General features: G+C 44.1%; 2 protein-coding genes across 2 annotated transcripts; one reads left to right on the top strand and one right to left on the bottom strand.

The window, feature by feature from the left end:
- Nucleotides 1-4,130: 4,130 nt before the first annotated feature.
- LOC119659167 (BTB/POZ domain-containing adapter for CUL3-mediated RhoA degradation protein 3) lies at nt 4,131-15,660 on the bottom strand. Its single transcript, XM_038067118.1, has 2 exons — nt 15,460-15,660; nt 4,131-6,110 (listed from the first exon to the last, which is right to left on the bottom strand). Exons 1-2 carry the CDS (start codon nt 15,623-15,625, stop codon nt 5,386-5,388), a joined length of 891 nt encoding a protein of 296 aa, XP_037923046.1. The 5' UTR covers nt 15,626-15,660; the 3' UTR covers nt 4,131-5,385.
- Nucleotides 15,661-15,808: 148 nt separating this feature from the next.
- LOC119659168 (intraflagellar transport protein 20 homolog) lies at nt 15,809-16,500 on the top strand. The gene is made up of 3 exons (XM_038067119.1): nt 15,809-16,057; nt 16,137-16,291; nt 16,367-16,500. The coding sequence occupies exons 1-3, from the start codon at nt 15,841-15,843 to the stop codon at nt 16,481-16,483; spliced, it is 489 nt and encodes a 162-aa protein (XP_037923047.1). The 5' UTR covers nt 15,809-15,840; the 3' UTR covers nt 16,484-16,500.
- Nucleotides 16,501-17,721: the final 1,221 nt, after the last annotated feature.

Here is a 17,721-nt window from a genome sequence, read left to right as displayed (position 1 = left end):
GGAGGATCTTGAAGACAATAATAGGAGCTAAACGAGATAACTACCAGTGACGAATCAGATACAATCATGAGTTTTATCAAATATTTCATGACTGAAGTCTCCAAAATAGTCAACTTCGGAAGCTGCATTGAACTAATCACGTTCAACGTATGGACAACACTCGGATACTTAAAAGGGTATTCAAAGAAAGAAAAGAAAGACGAAGACCGGTGGACCCCGAAAACGGCACATCACTACACACTCACTTACTTTCGAAAATGAAGGACATGACCGACGGATCGAGATGGTTGGAGGAAGAACACTTTGAAGGCCAATGCTTAAATTGGGCTGCAAAGCCTCTATGACATCGACGACAAGAGGCTCGAGGCAAGAAAACTTTTATACTCAACTCCTACAATTACATCGAGATTAACTTCAAGATCAACCCCCAAAGCAAAGCATACTAACTTGGGAAATCTTCAGCCACGGGAGTAGATGCTAGGTCGATTTTAAATTCAAACACAAAGTCTACCTCCAGTCGAGATTATTTTTACTATTATGCACTCCGTTAATTTGTAAGTCGCAATAACTATTCTGAAACAAAAACGTAAGTGTCAAAGCATTATAAAAATGAAATTCTGACGAAATCTGTGAAACTAACTCTTATCAAGCAATTGCCCGGTATTCAGCCATCCAAAAAGAAGCCAAATTTGAAATTTGCAAGTGCGAAACCCAACACCCATTTGGATATCATCCAATGGGATTACACTAATAACTGTTGCTAATTTTTGTAACTTTACAGTTTTTCGTAGTGTCTTCGAGTGGATTCATCCTCTCTCTCCTGCAAAGACAATGAATATTTGTCAGAACCCATCCGAATCGTTCCCCATGCTACACAGCGTTGCACCCATTTGGAGCCGCTGAGATATAGTAGTCAAAGGGTAGTATAGGTCCCAGCACAAAACGTGGACTGGTCCCACGATGGAGCATAAAACATGGGAAGCGCCTGCTGAAACAAAACCAACGGCTTTACTACCAAACCCTATCTCCACCTCCACGTGTTGACCGCTGAGAGCTCTTTCTTAACGAAAAGCTGCAGACGGAGAAGGATGAAGGCGAGTCTCCTGCACCTAAAAACAAGACAAATTGTACCAACTGGTCATCCAGGTTGGGGATTGGTTAGGGCTGACAAGCAGGAGCCTCGGACTGGACTGATAACACAACAACGAACCCGGCAACGACATCGGAATATAGGTTTGCGCATTTTCTCATGGAACGTGCACTCCCTGTACAGAGATGGAGCTGCCAAGCAGCTAGCGGATACTCGATGCCAATATAGGGCTTATGTAACAGCGTTGCAGGAGATCCATTGGACAGAGATCGATTTCCTGAAGAAGAGTGCTGCACCATATATTATAGCGGCCATCCAGTAAGCCCTGTGCTCGAAGTAAGTTTCTTAGTCAGCCATGAATGAAACCTGGTGTTATCTGTTTTGAAAACATAAACGAACGATTATGCCCACTCCGTTTGTGAGGCATATTTAGGAATATAAGCCTCATTAACATCCTCGTCCCTACAGAGGAGACTACAGAGAGGAGAGAGAAGGATACCTTCTACGAAGCAGTAGAAGGAACCCTCAAAGCCGGTCCCAAGATTGATATCAAAATCATTCTTGGCGATTTTAACAGCCAAGTAGTGACGGAGCCCATATTCAGGCTATACTTTGGCTCCAATCGCTTCAAAATACAAATGATAATGGACTGCGGATTATTCAATTAGCAGTGTCACACGAAATGGTTGTTGGAAGTACCTGGTTTGCACGGAAAGTAGTCCATAAACAAACGTGGGCCTCTCCAGACGAGACTACTTTCAATCAAATTGACCACGTGTTAATCGAACGCCGCCACCACTCAGCCTTAATGAATGTCAGAACATATAGGGGGCCAATATAGACTCGGATCACTATGTCGTTGGCATGGTACTCCGAGATCGAATAACAACACCACCCAGAATCCGCTCTGACAATCAGATGAGAGTTAACACTGAAGCCATCCACAAAACAGCCTCCCCGCAGCACCTATAAGATGGAAACGGATGTCGCAATAACGTCAACAGCGATCTTGGAGAAGAAGCATCAATAAATGATCTTCACAACCATCTGAAGAACGTTATCATAAATACGGTCACAAGCATTCTTGGCCCCAGCCGCAAAAAGAGTCGGAACGACTAGTTTGACGATGAATGTAAGCTAGCAACGGAACGGAAAAATGCTGCATAACGAGTAATGTTGCATTCTCAAAGGACGCGGGCACGCGCAGAGACTAATCACGAACTGCGTCGAGTGGAGAAGCGACTTCACAGACGGAAAAAGGAAGCCTGGGAGAACCAACAAGTCTATGAACTAGAAAAGTACAGGGAGCAACCGCACCAGGCGCGGAAGTTTTACCAACAAGTCAGCAGGATGAAGCCTTATACGCCTCGATGCTTATCCTGCCGAGACAAAGAGGCAAATCTAATTTCCGAAAGAATGGGCATATTAGAGCGATGGGTTGAGTACTTTGATGAGCTACTGAACAACCAGAACATCGGCGAGTTGGAGGTCCCGCCAACTGAAGACGACGGACAAATACTGCCACCACCAAGTTTAAGAGAAACAGTCCGTGCAATTCATCGGCTAAAAAATCATAAGTCGCCAGGAGCCGATGGAATCACAGGCGAATTGGTTAAATATGGAGGTGACCAGTTACTCCAAGTGGTTCATCAACTTTTGCTCAAGGTATGGGACAGCGAATCAATGCCTGACGATTAGCAACAAGGCATTATCTGTCTCATACATAAAAAGGGAGATATCACACAGTGCAGCAATTATAGAGGTATCACGTTGCCGAGTACCATGTACAAGATATTCTCCACTATCCTGGTAGGCCGGATAGCCCCATACGCTCAGAACATCATTGACCCATACCAAAGAGTCTTCACTCCAGGCAAATCAGCAACAGATCAGATTTTTTCTCTGCGGCAAGTGATGGAAAAACTGTTGGAATATGGACATCAGTTGCACCATCTTTTCGTCGACTTTAAAGCCGCCTATGACAGCATAGCCAGGGTAAAACTGTACATGGCCATGAGACATTTCCGTATACCGACGAAATTGGTAAGACTGACTAGGCTGATCCTGACCAATGTACGAGGCCAAATAAAAGCAGCGAAATCACTCTCAAGACCATTCGACATCAACAATGGTCTACGACAAAGGGATGCCCTATCATGCGTCCTCTTTAACCTGGCCCTGGAGAAAGTGATCCGTGATGCTGAGGTTAAATGCGGGAGGTACAATCGTCTTTAAGACCACCCAACTACTGGCCTATGCTGACGATATCGACATCATGGAAAGATCAAGGCAAGACAAAATATATGGTAATCTCAGCACCAAAAACCAACCAATCAACATCAAACCGCACTGGTCAAACGGGAAGAATAAAGATAGGAGACTACACCTTTGACACCGTTGATAATTTCTCCTATCTAGGGTCGAAAATCACAACCGATAACAGATGCGATGATGAAATCCGGGCACGGTTGTTGGTAATCAACAGAGCCTATTTTAGTTTACAAAAACTCTCGAAACACTCGAAACGTCTCACCATAGGATCAAAGCGCTTACTGTACAAGACAGCCTACATAACGACGAAATCTATGAGCGATACCATGCCCGTTAGATTGTGGATAAAATCCGGCTCAATAAGTTACGGTGGGCGGGCCACTTTATCCATATGGATGAGGATGATCCAGCCCAGAAAGTTTATAAGGGCAATATCTATGGTAGAAAAAGAAGACGAGGCAGACCCTGTCTGAGATGGAGCTTTGGCGTAGGCCAGGACACCAGGCAGCTTTTAGGGATATCGAATTGGTGGACCTCGGCACAAAGCCGGGATGTCTGGAGTTCCTTATTAAGGCAGACCTAGACCGGGTACCGTTTGTTGCGCCGTTGATGATGATGAAGATATATATAGCTCCGATCCGTATCGTGTCCGCCATAATTTCTGGGATCTTTTGAACAGTTTCACAAGAGAGAGAGAGAGCTATTGTCATTTCTTAGTTGCAGTATCCTATGAATGGTCCAGTGAATCGGCTTAAAAAAAACATATTCGTGTTACACAGTTATTTTTTATTTCAATTATGAGTAACTCGTCATAAAAATAATAAAAGAGCCGCAGCACAGCATATATGAAAACCAGAAAGTTTTTTTTTACTTCTCTAAACAGTCAATAAAGTCGAAAATGGAATATTTTAGTGAACAAAATACACATTCATTTGAAAATTCTAGCATTTATGCCTTGTTAAATTCTTATCTACTTACAACACATCCAATTTACTTTAAAAACTTTCAAATTCTTGGTTGCCAAATGCAAAATCAGTTTTTACAAAGACAATAAGTATAAATAAAAGCAATTTTCATTGGTTCTTAAGAATACACATCTTTGTACATGTTTGCTCGCCTGTGCGAGCTTAGTTTCGTTTATTTCTATCAAATGACCAAAGTAACTCCGTTCACTTCTTCAATCCTAATATTTTTTCATATCATCTAAAATGGACCCCAAAAAAACTATATGCAGAGCTTAGAACCTTACATTTGTATCAGGTCGCAACTCTCCCAACTCCCACTACTCTCACAGAATCGAAGAAATGAACCTCCATTCTTTGATCAGTAAATTTCAGACCAACCATTTGCTACAAGAAAAGTACTGTATAATAGTATTGAGCGTATTACTTTCACAAATATTTCAACATTTTCCCGGAGCACTAGTAAACATTTACTTTTCTTATGCTTCCTCGTATTATTAATATTATTGTTCATATCTATCTCGAATGATGAGTCCGCATATCCATGCAACTACTGTGAATGCGCTACGGTCAATTTATTCCTGAGACCTATTTGTCGCTCTCGATAAAACTCTGATTAAAACTCCTTTGTTAGGACGATAAATTCATGGATCGACAGCTCTAGATTAGTTAGTTTCTTCATATACACCCACAACGTCGTGACTTCTGAATATTTAATGAAAGGATAACTCGCTCAGACAATTATGAACGAACGTAATCATCCAAATGAATCAGATTAAATAAAGTGCAAGTGCATGTGTATGGAATTCGAATCAGGATTTCCAGGGGATCTGCAAATCTCTTTCGAAAGTAGGCATTTCTGCTTTTTGAAACCTTTGAATCTTTCGATATTATCTTATCAGTGATCAAAAACGGTTCAAATTCCATCCTGACTCGAACAAGTTATAGCTAATTATCTAAATTAGAAAAAAGATGCAATGGACAAACAAATTGAAAAAAAATCCTCTACTTTTTCTTTGGCAATAGTCCATTTTTAGTAATCACTATGAGCTGATTTGCAAATCATATTGGGTTATTCGCCTGTTTCGATCGATTTGGAGCGGAGCCACTACGTTCTTCCTCTTCGTCGCTAGTGTACAATTGAAGACCACCACCGCCACCACCTCCCCCCCGGACGGACGACGTGGCCTGCAACAATTCCTGATCCGGAGCGTTACGGTTCTCATACAGCAAAACCTGTAGGGTAACTTCATAGATTCTTGCCTCTGGAAAATCAACTTTCGTGTGTTTTCTGTCGGTTGCATAGACAATCGATGTGCAACACACTTCCGCCACCCGTTTCCCATGTCCAAAGAACAGCCAGCAACAAATCTCACTCGATCCTATCACATCCTTAATGAAAAGTATCCTTCCACTGAAGCGAAGAGAGAGCTTGTCGAAGAGTTCAATGTTTTTGAGCAAATTGTCATCGGAGGTGCTGGTGTACGAGTACTTGTTGTTGTGTCGGTTCACCACGAGCATGACCACTGGCTTTGTTGAGTTGTTGATAAGCATTTGTTCTTCCTTTTGTGATGTGATTAGCGGGATTCGACAAATCGGTTCAGGTTCCATGTTTTTCACAAGAGCACGTTCGCAGGATACAGCTAGGTCGGATATGCAGTAGTATTTGGCCTCGGCGAGTAGTTCTTCGATTTCTTTGCGGGACTCTGGGAGCGGTACTCGACCATCTCGTAAGTAGTTGAGAATTGTTCCAAAATGTGTGCCACTGCGGTCGATTAGAATCCATCCTAAAAAGGAATAATGATTTCATCCAATTAATGTTGAGATTTTATTTATTTTCATAGTAGAACCGATTGTTCTCTTCAAAATTTAGTCTAATTGACAAAGTAAGTTTAATTATTATCTAATTTTTGCAACGATTGGAACAAAAAACATTTTTTTGAAGCAGCCTTTTTAGTAATAAATATGGACATCACAATTTAAAAGATAGTTGACTTAACAGGGACCTTAGCAGTTAACTTAATCTAAGGTTAAAACTATGGAACTTAACCTAATAAAATTTCATTATATTGTTGATTGTTGATAAATGGGTGGTGCCTGGAGGAATTACAAAAACCTCCAATCGTTATTACCGGTAATTCTGAAATAAGGAGAAACGGGAGGACAAGGAGGGAAGGAATTAAGAAGGGAAAGTGGATTATTTACGATTTGAACTACTTCATTTGGATGGAGGAACGTATTGGGCGTGGGAGTGGCGACCTGTGTAGAGGACTACTCTACCTTCATTGTCGAAGAGACGGTAATCACTTCTGTAGGAAAGGAGAATTTGTGGGAATCGGTTCGAGCGGGGAAGTTTTCCTCGTGGATTTCAATCCTTAGACATCCAGCAACTAAGGAGTTAGGATGTAACAGACATGTTTCAAGTAATTTGACCACCAAGATGGCGTCGATGCTTGGGGTTTTGAAGGCTCCGTTTCAGGTGGGGGAGAGGCAAAACTTCTGAGCACTCAGACCTTAGTGATCCATTGTATCGCAGGAATTCCGTTAGTGGATGTGATGCTACCCGCTGCATCTGGAGCGCATCAGCACCAAAAATCTGATGTCTGATACATCCATAGCCGGAGCACTCACATACTTTAACGAACAGGCTGGAGGGTGTCGGAAGAGCCCTCTATGTTCGATCACAAAATAATCAGATTCAACTCGAGGGTAACTCCGGAATAAAAAGAATAATAAGGAATCCCAGGAGAACGGATTGGGAATCCTATGTGATGGACTTGAGCACACAAGGAGACGGTGACATGAGGAGCGAACTAGAGCTAGAGACAGTGGTGGACAACCTCAACACAGTCGTCACTGACGCATACGAGGCCAGCTGCCCGGCTGAGTTAAGTCATCAAGGGATGTACCATGGTGGAATAGGAACCTTCAACCGGGCAAAACAAACCGCGGACCTGCAGAGGTACAAAAATGCACTGACTGCGTATAGCAACGCGATCAGGGAAGCAAAATGGAACAGCCCCAGGGAATTCTGTGAAAGGTTGGAACAGATCACAGAAGCAACCAGGCTTTACAAGGCTGTAGCCAAAGACGGGACAACATCCTGCTTCTCAGAACTCATTTTCCGGGGTTCTACCCCACAGCAGCAGGTGACAACATTCTGCCTGACATCCCAACAACGAATAAAATGGGAAGAAAGGAGGACCGGAAACTAGCAAGAGAGGTATACTCAGAAGCTAGGCTAAGGTGGGCAGTGTAAACTTTTAAACCACTGAAATCACCCGGAGAAGATGGCATTTTCCCATCAGTAATTCAGAGTAGCCTAGGAATCATCTTAGAGTCTCTTCTGAGGGTGGTAAGGGGCATTATAGCCCTGGGATATACACCAGGGGCATGGAGACGAACAAAAGTGGTCTTTATTCCGAAAGAGGGTTAAAAAGATCCTTTTTACCATAAATCTTTCAGACCAATTTGCCTAACATCGTTCGTACTCAAAACGGTGGAAAAGGTCATAGACAACTATATTAAAGCATAACCGCCTACATCAGTGTCAACAACCTTACCGAGCAGGACGGTCAACTGAAAGTACTCTATATCAGCTGACGGATGTACTACGGGATGCCATAGAAACAAAAGAAATAGCACTTTGTGCGATTTTGGATATCGAAGGAGCATTCGACAACATATCACACAGAGAAACACAAAATGCCCTGAGCCTCACGTGGATTCCGCTTCCTCATTACAGGATGGACACGTATCATCTTGGATAATTCCTATTCTGAACATATGCCCATTTAGTGAATTATGGCCAGTCAGAATGCCCACATTACTTCTGCAAGTTTTCCTGCTTTTCGACAGGGGGACGCAGGGGGAGGATTGCAGTATGTTTGTTTGGTTCTGACAGGAAAAGTTTCGTTTGTCTAGCAGCATTAAGGCTTCGCCACCTGTCATTATGAGAAGCTTGTTCCCAGTTTTTGATAGCAGCATCAGCCAGTGCCACTGACACCCCAATTGCTGGGAAAATTGAAGCCTCTTTTGCTAAGCCATCCGAGATTTCATTTCCCTCTAAACCACAATGAGCAGGAACCCAGAGTAAATCCACCGTATTGAATCTAGAAACCGAATTTAATCGGTTTCTACATTCCTGAACGATTTTTGAAGTGATCAAAGTACTGCTCAATGCCCTCAATGTAGCTTGATTATCACTACAGATTGCGATACGCTTGCCCTTCAACTGCTCGTCAATCATCCAGGTTGCACTGCGAAAATTAGATTCAGTTCTCCCAATGACTCTTCCAATGCTCTGTGCCACACACCTCCTTAGGTAGCGATCAACACACACTTCAGTACACGACAATCTCGGCGTTAGCATAGCATAGATCCACTTTATTAGAATTTCATCAACACCATTCTCTCTGGCGGCATCACAGAGCTTTTGGATGGGCGCACAGTCAAAAGCCCCTTCAATGTTCACGAACACCCCCATCGCGTACTAACCCTCCAGAGTTGCATCCTCTATCTTTGAAACCAAAGAATGAAGAGCAAACTCACAGGACTTTCCACGTTGGTAAGCATGTAGGTTTTCATTTAGGGGGAGCGCCTTCTCGCGAATGTGACACTCAACCAGTCTCTCCAGACATTTCAGCGAAAATTATGTTAGGCTGAAATGCCTGGAGTTCTTTGGATTTGAATAGTCATCTTTCCCAGGCTTTGGTATGAAGACTACCTTCACCTTCTGCGAAGAGGAAGGCACGTAGCCCAAAGCAAGACATCCTCGAAAAATATTTCTTAAAATTTGCTCTAAGTGCCCTATACCCTCCTTTAGCATCGCTGAGTAGATGCCATCCATGCCAGGTGCTTTGAAGTGTTCAAATGATAGTACAACAGCTCTCGCCTTTTCATTCGTAACAACCGCAGAGACCAGTTGTCCCGGGTGGTGTACTTCCAAGAGAGTCTGTATAGACTCAACTCTGGAGTTCGTGAAAGTACCATCCGGTTTTCTAAAAGAATTCAACTTGGCCGACTCATCCTTATTAAGGACTCTGCACAACCTGGCAGTCTCCTTTTCACCTTCTAGTTTCTCACAGTATGCTCTAAAAGAATCTCACCAGTTTCTATTCAACTCTAACAACATCAAAGAGCCCTCGGTCTCGAGGATCTTTCATCGAACTACCGGGATTGCTCAGCGAAAGTTCGAAGAAGTTGCCGCTGCGTAATAAATCAGCGAAATACAAGAAAAGCCGAGTGAAAGGAGGCGTTGACATCACGTGTGTTCTAGTGGGTGGAATTGGATTGGTCCGTGAAGGAGGATCCTTTTTTTGGGCGTTCCTCCTCGCCAGCACTTTGCCAAAGTTAGGACATTTGGGGTAGTTGGCGTGGTGGTCACTTGCCCCACAATTCACACACTTAGAGCTTTCTTCCAGCGTCCGGTGCCACATGACCAACTTGCTGGGGATTTTTGCAATGAAGAATCTGTTTATTAATAATTCGCTCAACGCGGACTAAAGTGCAGTTTATGGTTTTTACTGGGATGAGATCGTCCATCTCGGAGGAGGCGTCAAAAGTAACTAGCCACAGATCCAGTCTACGGCCCCCATGCTTTGCCTTCGATGTGACAAAGTTGTGCAATTGGTCTGCTTGGAGGGATTTGACAGTTGCCTCTAGTGAGGCAATGGTCAACTGCAGACTCCGGATTAAGTCTTCGTAGGGCTACTACTCCATCGTTAGCTTTTGTTTGCTTGCCCCTAATCCATCAGAATCGTTGGCAATGTTGAACGTTTGCAGCCACAGTTCGTCGCTGACGCGTCCTCGTACTCAGACTCCATTTCTTCAGGAGCCGGCCTGGTATCATTTTAAATGCGCCCTCCACTGCGCACGCCAAACTACTTTTCTAACTTTGTTAGTCGACAACCGGTTCTACTTTTTCCGTAGCTGCCTTTGTTTTACCAATTTTATTAGGCGCCGACAGTTTATTAAAATCCACACACCGACGACGACACTTTCCTCGTTAGTAACAACAGCAATATTTATTAAATATCGTTTATTGGCTTATCATTATGTGACTGTCCGTTGCACAGTGCGCTAACGAACTATCGAGGAAAAAATAGCGACACACTGAGATTAGAAGAGCATACACAGTTGTCTGGTGCAATTGCGTCAATGTGTATTGGGACACTACCAGCTACCGATTGAAAGCCGAAATAAAATCTAAGAAAGAAGAGAAATAAACCTTATCTCAACCTTCACCTCAAATATTAGAATTAAGTAGCTAGATTGAATAGGAAATACTAAAGAATTGAAGGAAGTTCACTCAGGAAATTAAAGCATCAAATATTAACCGAACAATGTTGGATGGGGATGTAAACTGAATGTGATTCGCCAAAGGAGATTGGCTGTTAGTAGCATCATAACTGAGCAAGAGGTGGACACATTTAGCGACGCGAAGTTTTTGAAGCGGGGGGACGTGAAATCTGCTGAAATTTCTTGTCAAAGAACTGGTCAGATCGCTCTAAAGAAAAAATTTCAAAGATTCTAGTGGTCAAGAGCCAGCCCAAAATGAGTACCATGCATGGGGACTGGGGACAAGCAGCAGTAAAACGGATACTGTTACCATCCCTACGATGACTGAAGTGAACGATGCAAAAAGCTTCAAATGTTACGCCTTATTGTCTAGAATAACCTCAACACCCTACATGCTGCTAGGTGGTAAAGTGATAGAGAGAGCCCATATGCCAGAAATCTTCTTTATTATCCACGTTCCTGAAACGGATATTAAAAAGGTTGGGGTACAAACTATCTGTCCGCCCTGCTACGGACTCCGGAACGTCCGTCACATTACAATTACATCTTAAGCCCAGCGAAGGGCACTTAAGCCCACAAATAAATTGGCAACATTGCAAAGTACGTTCGCCGAAAAAAATAAAGAAATGTACCAGCCCCTGCAATTTCGCACCGAAAAACTAGACTTATAATCAATGCGTGTCCGTGGTATTTCTAGCAATAAGTTTTTAGGAATTAAAACGCAAGACCCTCTCCGTTGCTAGTAGTATTTTTTTTTCATTCAGCAAATATCAACATATCGGGAACAGGTTGTTCCCTTCTTCAGTGGCGGATGTATACCGGCGGAAAAAAAATACTACCAGCGACGAAACCAGAGTTGCCGAGAGTTCTAACGACTGCTATCCGAAATGCAGCACCACGTCGTCTCGCAATCTACGACCCCTTGAGCCGGCGCAACTATCTGGTCGATACTGGGGCTGAAATCTCGATTATTCCCATATTCTGATATCATAAGTTAACATCGCAATTGTTAGACCTCGCCACAGCACAGCAGATAGACTGGAGTTTAGAAATTCGACGAACATTTTCTTGGCGCTTCGAAATCGCGGACATCAGTATATACATCTAAAGCACGGATTTTCTGTGCCACTATAGTTTGCTATTAGATATTCATCATAGGTCCCTCATTGACCGCACAACTTTCGTTAGGTCATCAAGAAAAATCTCATCCTTCTCACCCAGCACTATTTCCATCGTTTTTGAAGACGTTGTCGACATACGTATTCGCGCCCTTCTGCAAAAATACCGCAACATTACTACCGAGCGTAGTCTCTGAGCCCGTTAAGCATGACGTTCAGCACCACATCAACACTACTGGCTCGCCGATCTTTTGTATGGTGCGTCCATTATGCGAGAAGAGTTCGAAGAACTTGTTAAGCAAAGTATTTGCAGACATTCAGGCAATTGCTGCTCTCCGCCACTTCACATGGTCTATAAATCCAATAGCGAATGGAGACCTTGTGGCAAGGCAACTACAGATGTCTAGATCCTAGACCCACTCATCCACGATTTTGCGCACTCTATCGAAAACTGCCTTATTTTCTCGACCTTGCACTTAGTTAAGGCGTACCATCAGATCCCTGTAACTCCTGAAGACATTCCGAAAACGGCAATATGCCCACCTTTCGGGCTCTTTGAGTTCACTAGGATGAATTTTGGACTGTACAATGCGACGCAGAAAATTCATCCACTCTGTGCTGCGAAACCTCAACTTCTGTTTCGTTGTTTGGACGATGTTCTGGTCGCGTCTTTCTCTGAGTCCGAGTATTTAGAACATCTCGAGTGCAGGCCGGGCTTGTACTTAACGTTGAAAAGTACAAATTCCTATAGTCGCAGGTTAGATTCCTCGGTCACCTAATTACCCCTCAAGGCATTCAGCCGGACGCAGTCAAGGTGTAAGCGATTTCGAGCTTCCCGCTTCCGAAAACTGTTAAGGATCTGAGAAGGTTCTTGGGCATGTTAAACTTCTATCGTCGTTTCTTGCCCAAGGCCACCCACCATCAATCGACCATTAGCGCCTTCTTGTCTGGGCGTAAAAACAAAGTCTCCCGTCTAATTGTGTAATTCCCAGAGGCTGTCCAGACATTTGAGACCACCAAGCAACAGCTCGTGGACACTTCTGGCATTACCTCAGCAAGATGCATCCCTAGCCGTATTCGTCGATGCTTTCACCAAAAAGTGAACAAAATCTGGGAGCTGTTGAACTTCTTCTTCAAAGAACCGAACCCCGCTCAACGGAACCACAGCACTTATGATCGTGAGTTATTAGCCGGGTACTTCGCAATTAAATACTTCCAGTATTCCCTTGAAGGCAGGCCGTTCATAATGTTAAGTCACTCACTTTTGTTTAAAGAAAAGAAAAGCCCGGCAAAGCGTCCCATTGCCAACTTCGGCACTTGAGCCTTATCAGGCAGTTCATTTCCGACATTCAACACGTGTCTGCAAAAGATAACATAGTTGCTGACGCTTTGTCACGTTTTGCAGAGGTTCCCCGGCACCGTCGATTTTCCGGCAATCGCCGAGACGCAGTCCTTCAGAGCTTGAAGACCAACTCCAAATACACATTTAGGGAGTTTCCAGCTTCGGTTCAACATCCAGTATATACTGCGAGACTCAGACAAGGAACCACGATCTGGCGCAGCCAGCCATTCAGACAATGAATCAGTTAGTCACCACGAAGTATTTCTGGCCGTCCATGAACAAGGACATTAATTCTTGGGCCAGATAGTGCATCATATGCCAGTGCAAGACTACAAAGCATGTGAGGAAAGAGATAGGAGTGTTCCATCCAGAGTTTCCATACAATCCAGCTCCACATCATTGGCCCTTTGCTAGAGCCGCAGGGTTTCAGGTTTTACTTCACCATCATCGATAGATTCACGCGGTGGCCTGAATGACATTTCTGCACAATCTTGTGCTGAGGCCCTCTGTCGCGAATGGATTCCACGCTTTGGTGTGCCAGTACCACCCACAGAGCAATGGGATTCTCAAGAGGTAGCACAGGACGCTGAAGGCCGCTATAATGACTCAAGAGGACCCTTCTTGATCGCATGTCCTGCCACTCGTTCTACTTGGCCTTCGAACCGCCAATTGAAAAAAATTTGCTCCAAGTCCCACGGAGCTGGTATACGGGGAGAATCTGAAACTCTCCTGCGACCCTGTTCTCGACATCGGCTCGGGTAACCCGCCACCAACCACACGAAAACCGCGACTGCTGTGCCCAGGGATCCCGAAACCTGTACGCATTCCCTAATTAAGACAGACGCCCCACGGAAGCCACTGCAACCACTTTAGGAGGGCCCTGTCGAAGTCCTTGAGCGAGGCCGAAACCATTATAGCCTGAACGTTGGGAACATCGATTGACTAAATCCCTTCGTCCAGCAAGAAAGCGCAATCAGGAGAAGAGACGCGTAATTCGTCCGTTTTGACTTGCGGCAGAGAAGCTGAAGGAGCCGTGTATGTAGTTTCCCGCTGGGGGTGGAGGGTTGTATATGGAGCAAATAATCTGCTCCTCGTTGTAGTCTGGGAGGATAATCGGGCCGACAATTCGGCTTCCGCACGACCAGATCAACGCGATTGAACTGGCGACTGGTTTGGCTGAAAAGGTAATGCATGGAAACGTGGCACTAGCAAGTATTGCGCAGTGATCACCTTCGATGTGCAAAATGCATTCAGCTAGGCCAACACGAGCCTTATAAGATCTTTGGCGACGAGTGGTGTACACAGCCACTTAACTGCGCTTCCCGACAGCTATATAACAGGAAGAAAGCTTTGGTACGACACAGGCAACCCAAGGAATAAATTGTCTACACTGGTGTCCCACAGAGCTCTGTGCTAGGACCACCAATGTGGAAAATGATATCAAACGATGCCCTAAAGCTCCAGCTGTTAACGAGACCATGATAGTGGGTTACGATGATGGTGTAGCTGTGGTTTCATCAAAATTTTGTGGAAGTGAAGTTATATTCATCCGAAGGGATCACTATAGCTATGACGGGCCCTCTTCTTCCTCTCATCACGTGAAAAACGCCGAAAGGAGAGATATGCTGAGCAGATGGCAGCAACCATGAGAACGGACGAAAAAGGATCGACAGCGCACGCATTGTGAAATAAACTATGATCGCAGGGAGTTTCTCACGGGACTTGGTGGAACTGTATCAACTTCCAGAGGAGCCAGATCAAGCCTTCTTCCATTGTCCTTCGCAGATGAAACCAAGGACCTAGAGGGAGATTGGAAAGGACAGTAACACCGGAAAGCCTAATTGGGAAAATGCTTGCATACCAGAAGGATTGGGATGCGGTCAACCACAAGGTGGGACGAATTCAGTGCAAGTTAAGAGAGGCAGAGAAGGCGAGAAAGGACCGGATGTGAATGCAATCGATTGGCGAATCGAGAAGCCAGAGCCTTGTTAATCCTCTCACCTTGTCCCTCAACAGATACATAAAGAGAAGGAATAGAACTTAGCAGCATACCAAATGTAGTCTAACTCAAGAAACCACCAAAAAGTATCCGCTAAGGAAACCACCCTCCCCCGTAAGCACATCCCCTTGAACCAGACCATGATGTCATATAGAGGTGAGTAATTAAAATGAGCCAACACCAATCGAGTTTGTGGTTCAGTTTTATCAAATGATAAGGAACCGATAAAAACATTCTTATGACCAACATTGCTACGGCCACGAATCAGCGACACAATCATGGGGTTAAGCCCGCGAGTCTCGAAGCACCTCCCACAGCAGTACGGGCCCCTCTAAGGACCCAGTCATCCGCGATAATAAACGCAACAACTCACTCACCTTCCGAGTCGGTCAGGACTTCCATTCGACCGCTGAACATCGCACTGAGCATGGTATCATGCTTGGTCAGGGTCCCGATCGTTGTGTAGAACAGGCAACCGCCTACATTCAATTTGACGTACTGCGAAGGGCTGCCCTGGAGCACCGTCTTGTGGTCGCCGGACATTTCCCGTTTGTCCGACTCAATTTTGTAGCCGTTTACGAACACCTCGCGACAAATACAAAGTTACTGGTCGTCTCGACGAGTTAAATGTTACGGTTGAACTGTGCCGCGGCAAGTTTGCGCAAGTTCTAGAGCCCAAAGTGGATCTTGTTGAAAGTGCTGTTGACAGTTCTTGCGACGTATCTGCTGTCAAAGTGTCAGATTCGTGACGGTTTCGGATGCGGTTCTGTCTGGCGAGTATCGTTTCGGTGTGGCAGTACCGGGTGCCATGGGAACCGGAAGGCAAACAATTCAAATTGAAAAGTGTGAAAATGTCGGAGGAATTGCAAAAGGCGGGACTTTATATCGATGATATTTACTATTTGCGAGTGCTAGATCCGAAGATCGCTACGGAGACAAATGACTTGAAGGAAGAGTGCAACGAATATGCTGAAAGTAAATTCGTAACCAAACTCTGACTAATTCAAAAATATTCGCAACTGAATTTCATTTTACAAACATTTAATACTTCCAGAGCTACAGAACTTCAAAAGAATCGCTGCTGACTTCCTTCAAACCGCTGAAAACTACTCAAAGGATGTCGAACAAGAAAAGTTGCGCGCAATTAACACTCAGAATTTATTGAAAACTGTTTCCAAGCAAAGAGAAGCCGAGCAGCAACATTATCAGGTTTTTCTGCTTTAATTGCATTCTCGTTGATATTCTGATCTAATTTCTAATATTATTCCACTATCTCTACTTCAGGCACAAATATTGGAGCGGGCAATGGAATTGGATCGCTTGAAAACTGAGTTTCAGTATTTACAGCGCATTGAAACGGAACAGCAGGAAATTATCAATAATTTCATGCAGAATCAATAAAAATGTTTAAAAATGCATTGAACTTATTTTTATTAGGACCTTTTTCTGCCTGCTTTCTGTGAGAAATTATCTGTCCCATACATAAAAAGGGAAATATCACGCAGTGCAGCAATTACTGAGGTATCACGTTGCTGAGAACCATCTATAAGATATTCTCCGTTATCTTGCTAGGCCGGATAGCCCCATACGCCCAGAACATCATTGGCTCATACTAAAGAGGTTTCACTCCAGGCAAATCAGCAACAGATCAGATTTTCTCTCGCAACAAACGATGGAAAAACTCTTGGAATGTGGCCATTAGTTTCACCATCTTTTCATTGGCTTCATAGCTGATAGCATACCCAGGGTAAAACTTTACACGACTAAATTGTACATCCCGGCTAGGCTGACCCTCACCAGATAAAAGCAGGAGGATCACTCTCCAGACCATTCGACATCAACAATGTTCTAAGACAAGGGGATGCCCTATCATGGATCCTTTTTAACCTGGTCCTAGAAAAAGTGATCCGCGATGCAGATGTTAATGCAAGAAGCACCATCCTCTTCAAGTCCACCCAAATACTGTCCTACGCTGACGATATTGACATTATGGGAAGAACAACCCGAGATGTACAGTTTACCTTCATCCAGATCGAGCAGGTAGCGATTAGCGCGAGATCTTGGGCTGCACATTAATAAAGGCAAGACGGAGTACATGGTGGTAACGTCAGTGCAAAAAACCAAAGAACGAACAATATCGAATCGCACTGGTCAAACAAAAACAATAAAGAGAGAAGACTACAACTTTGAGACAGTTGATAGTTTCTCCCATCTAGGGTCGGCAATCACAAGCGATAGCAGCTACAACGATGAAATCCGCGCAAGGTTGTTGGCAGCCAAAAGAGCCTATTTCAGCTTACAAAAACTGTTCCACACGAAACATCCGCTCGAAACGTCTCACCAAAGGGTCAAATCTCTTACTATAAAAGACAACGATCTTGCCAGTCGTCATGTATTCCTTAGAGAGTTGGGTTCTTAACAAGAAAAATTACGAACTCTTGGCCGTGTTCGAGTGAAGAATCTTCCGAAGAATTTTTGACGTTCTTCATGAAGATGGCCAATTCCGTAGCGTCTACAACCATGAAATTTTGTGAGTGATACCACGTCACCTGCTCAACAGGTTAATCCGAATCACTTAATAGCCCGAAAAGCCTATAAGGGCAACCTCTATTGTAGAAAAAGAAGACGTGGCAGACCCT

The sequence above is a fragment of the Hermetia illucens genome, chromosome 6, assembly GCF_905115235.1.
Source record: "Hermetia illucens chromosome 6, iHerIll2.2.curated.20191125, whole genome shotgun sequence".
NCBI classification, from domain to species: Eukaryota; Metazoa; Arthropoda; class Insecta; order Diptera; family Stratiomyidae; genus Hermetia; species Hermetia illucens.
Note: the sequence above shows the minus strand (reverse complement) of the source record. Positions and strands in the feature narration are given on the sequence as shown.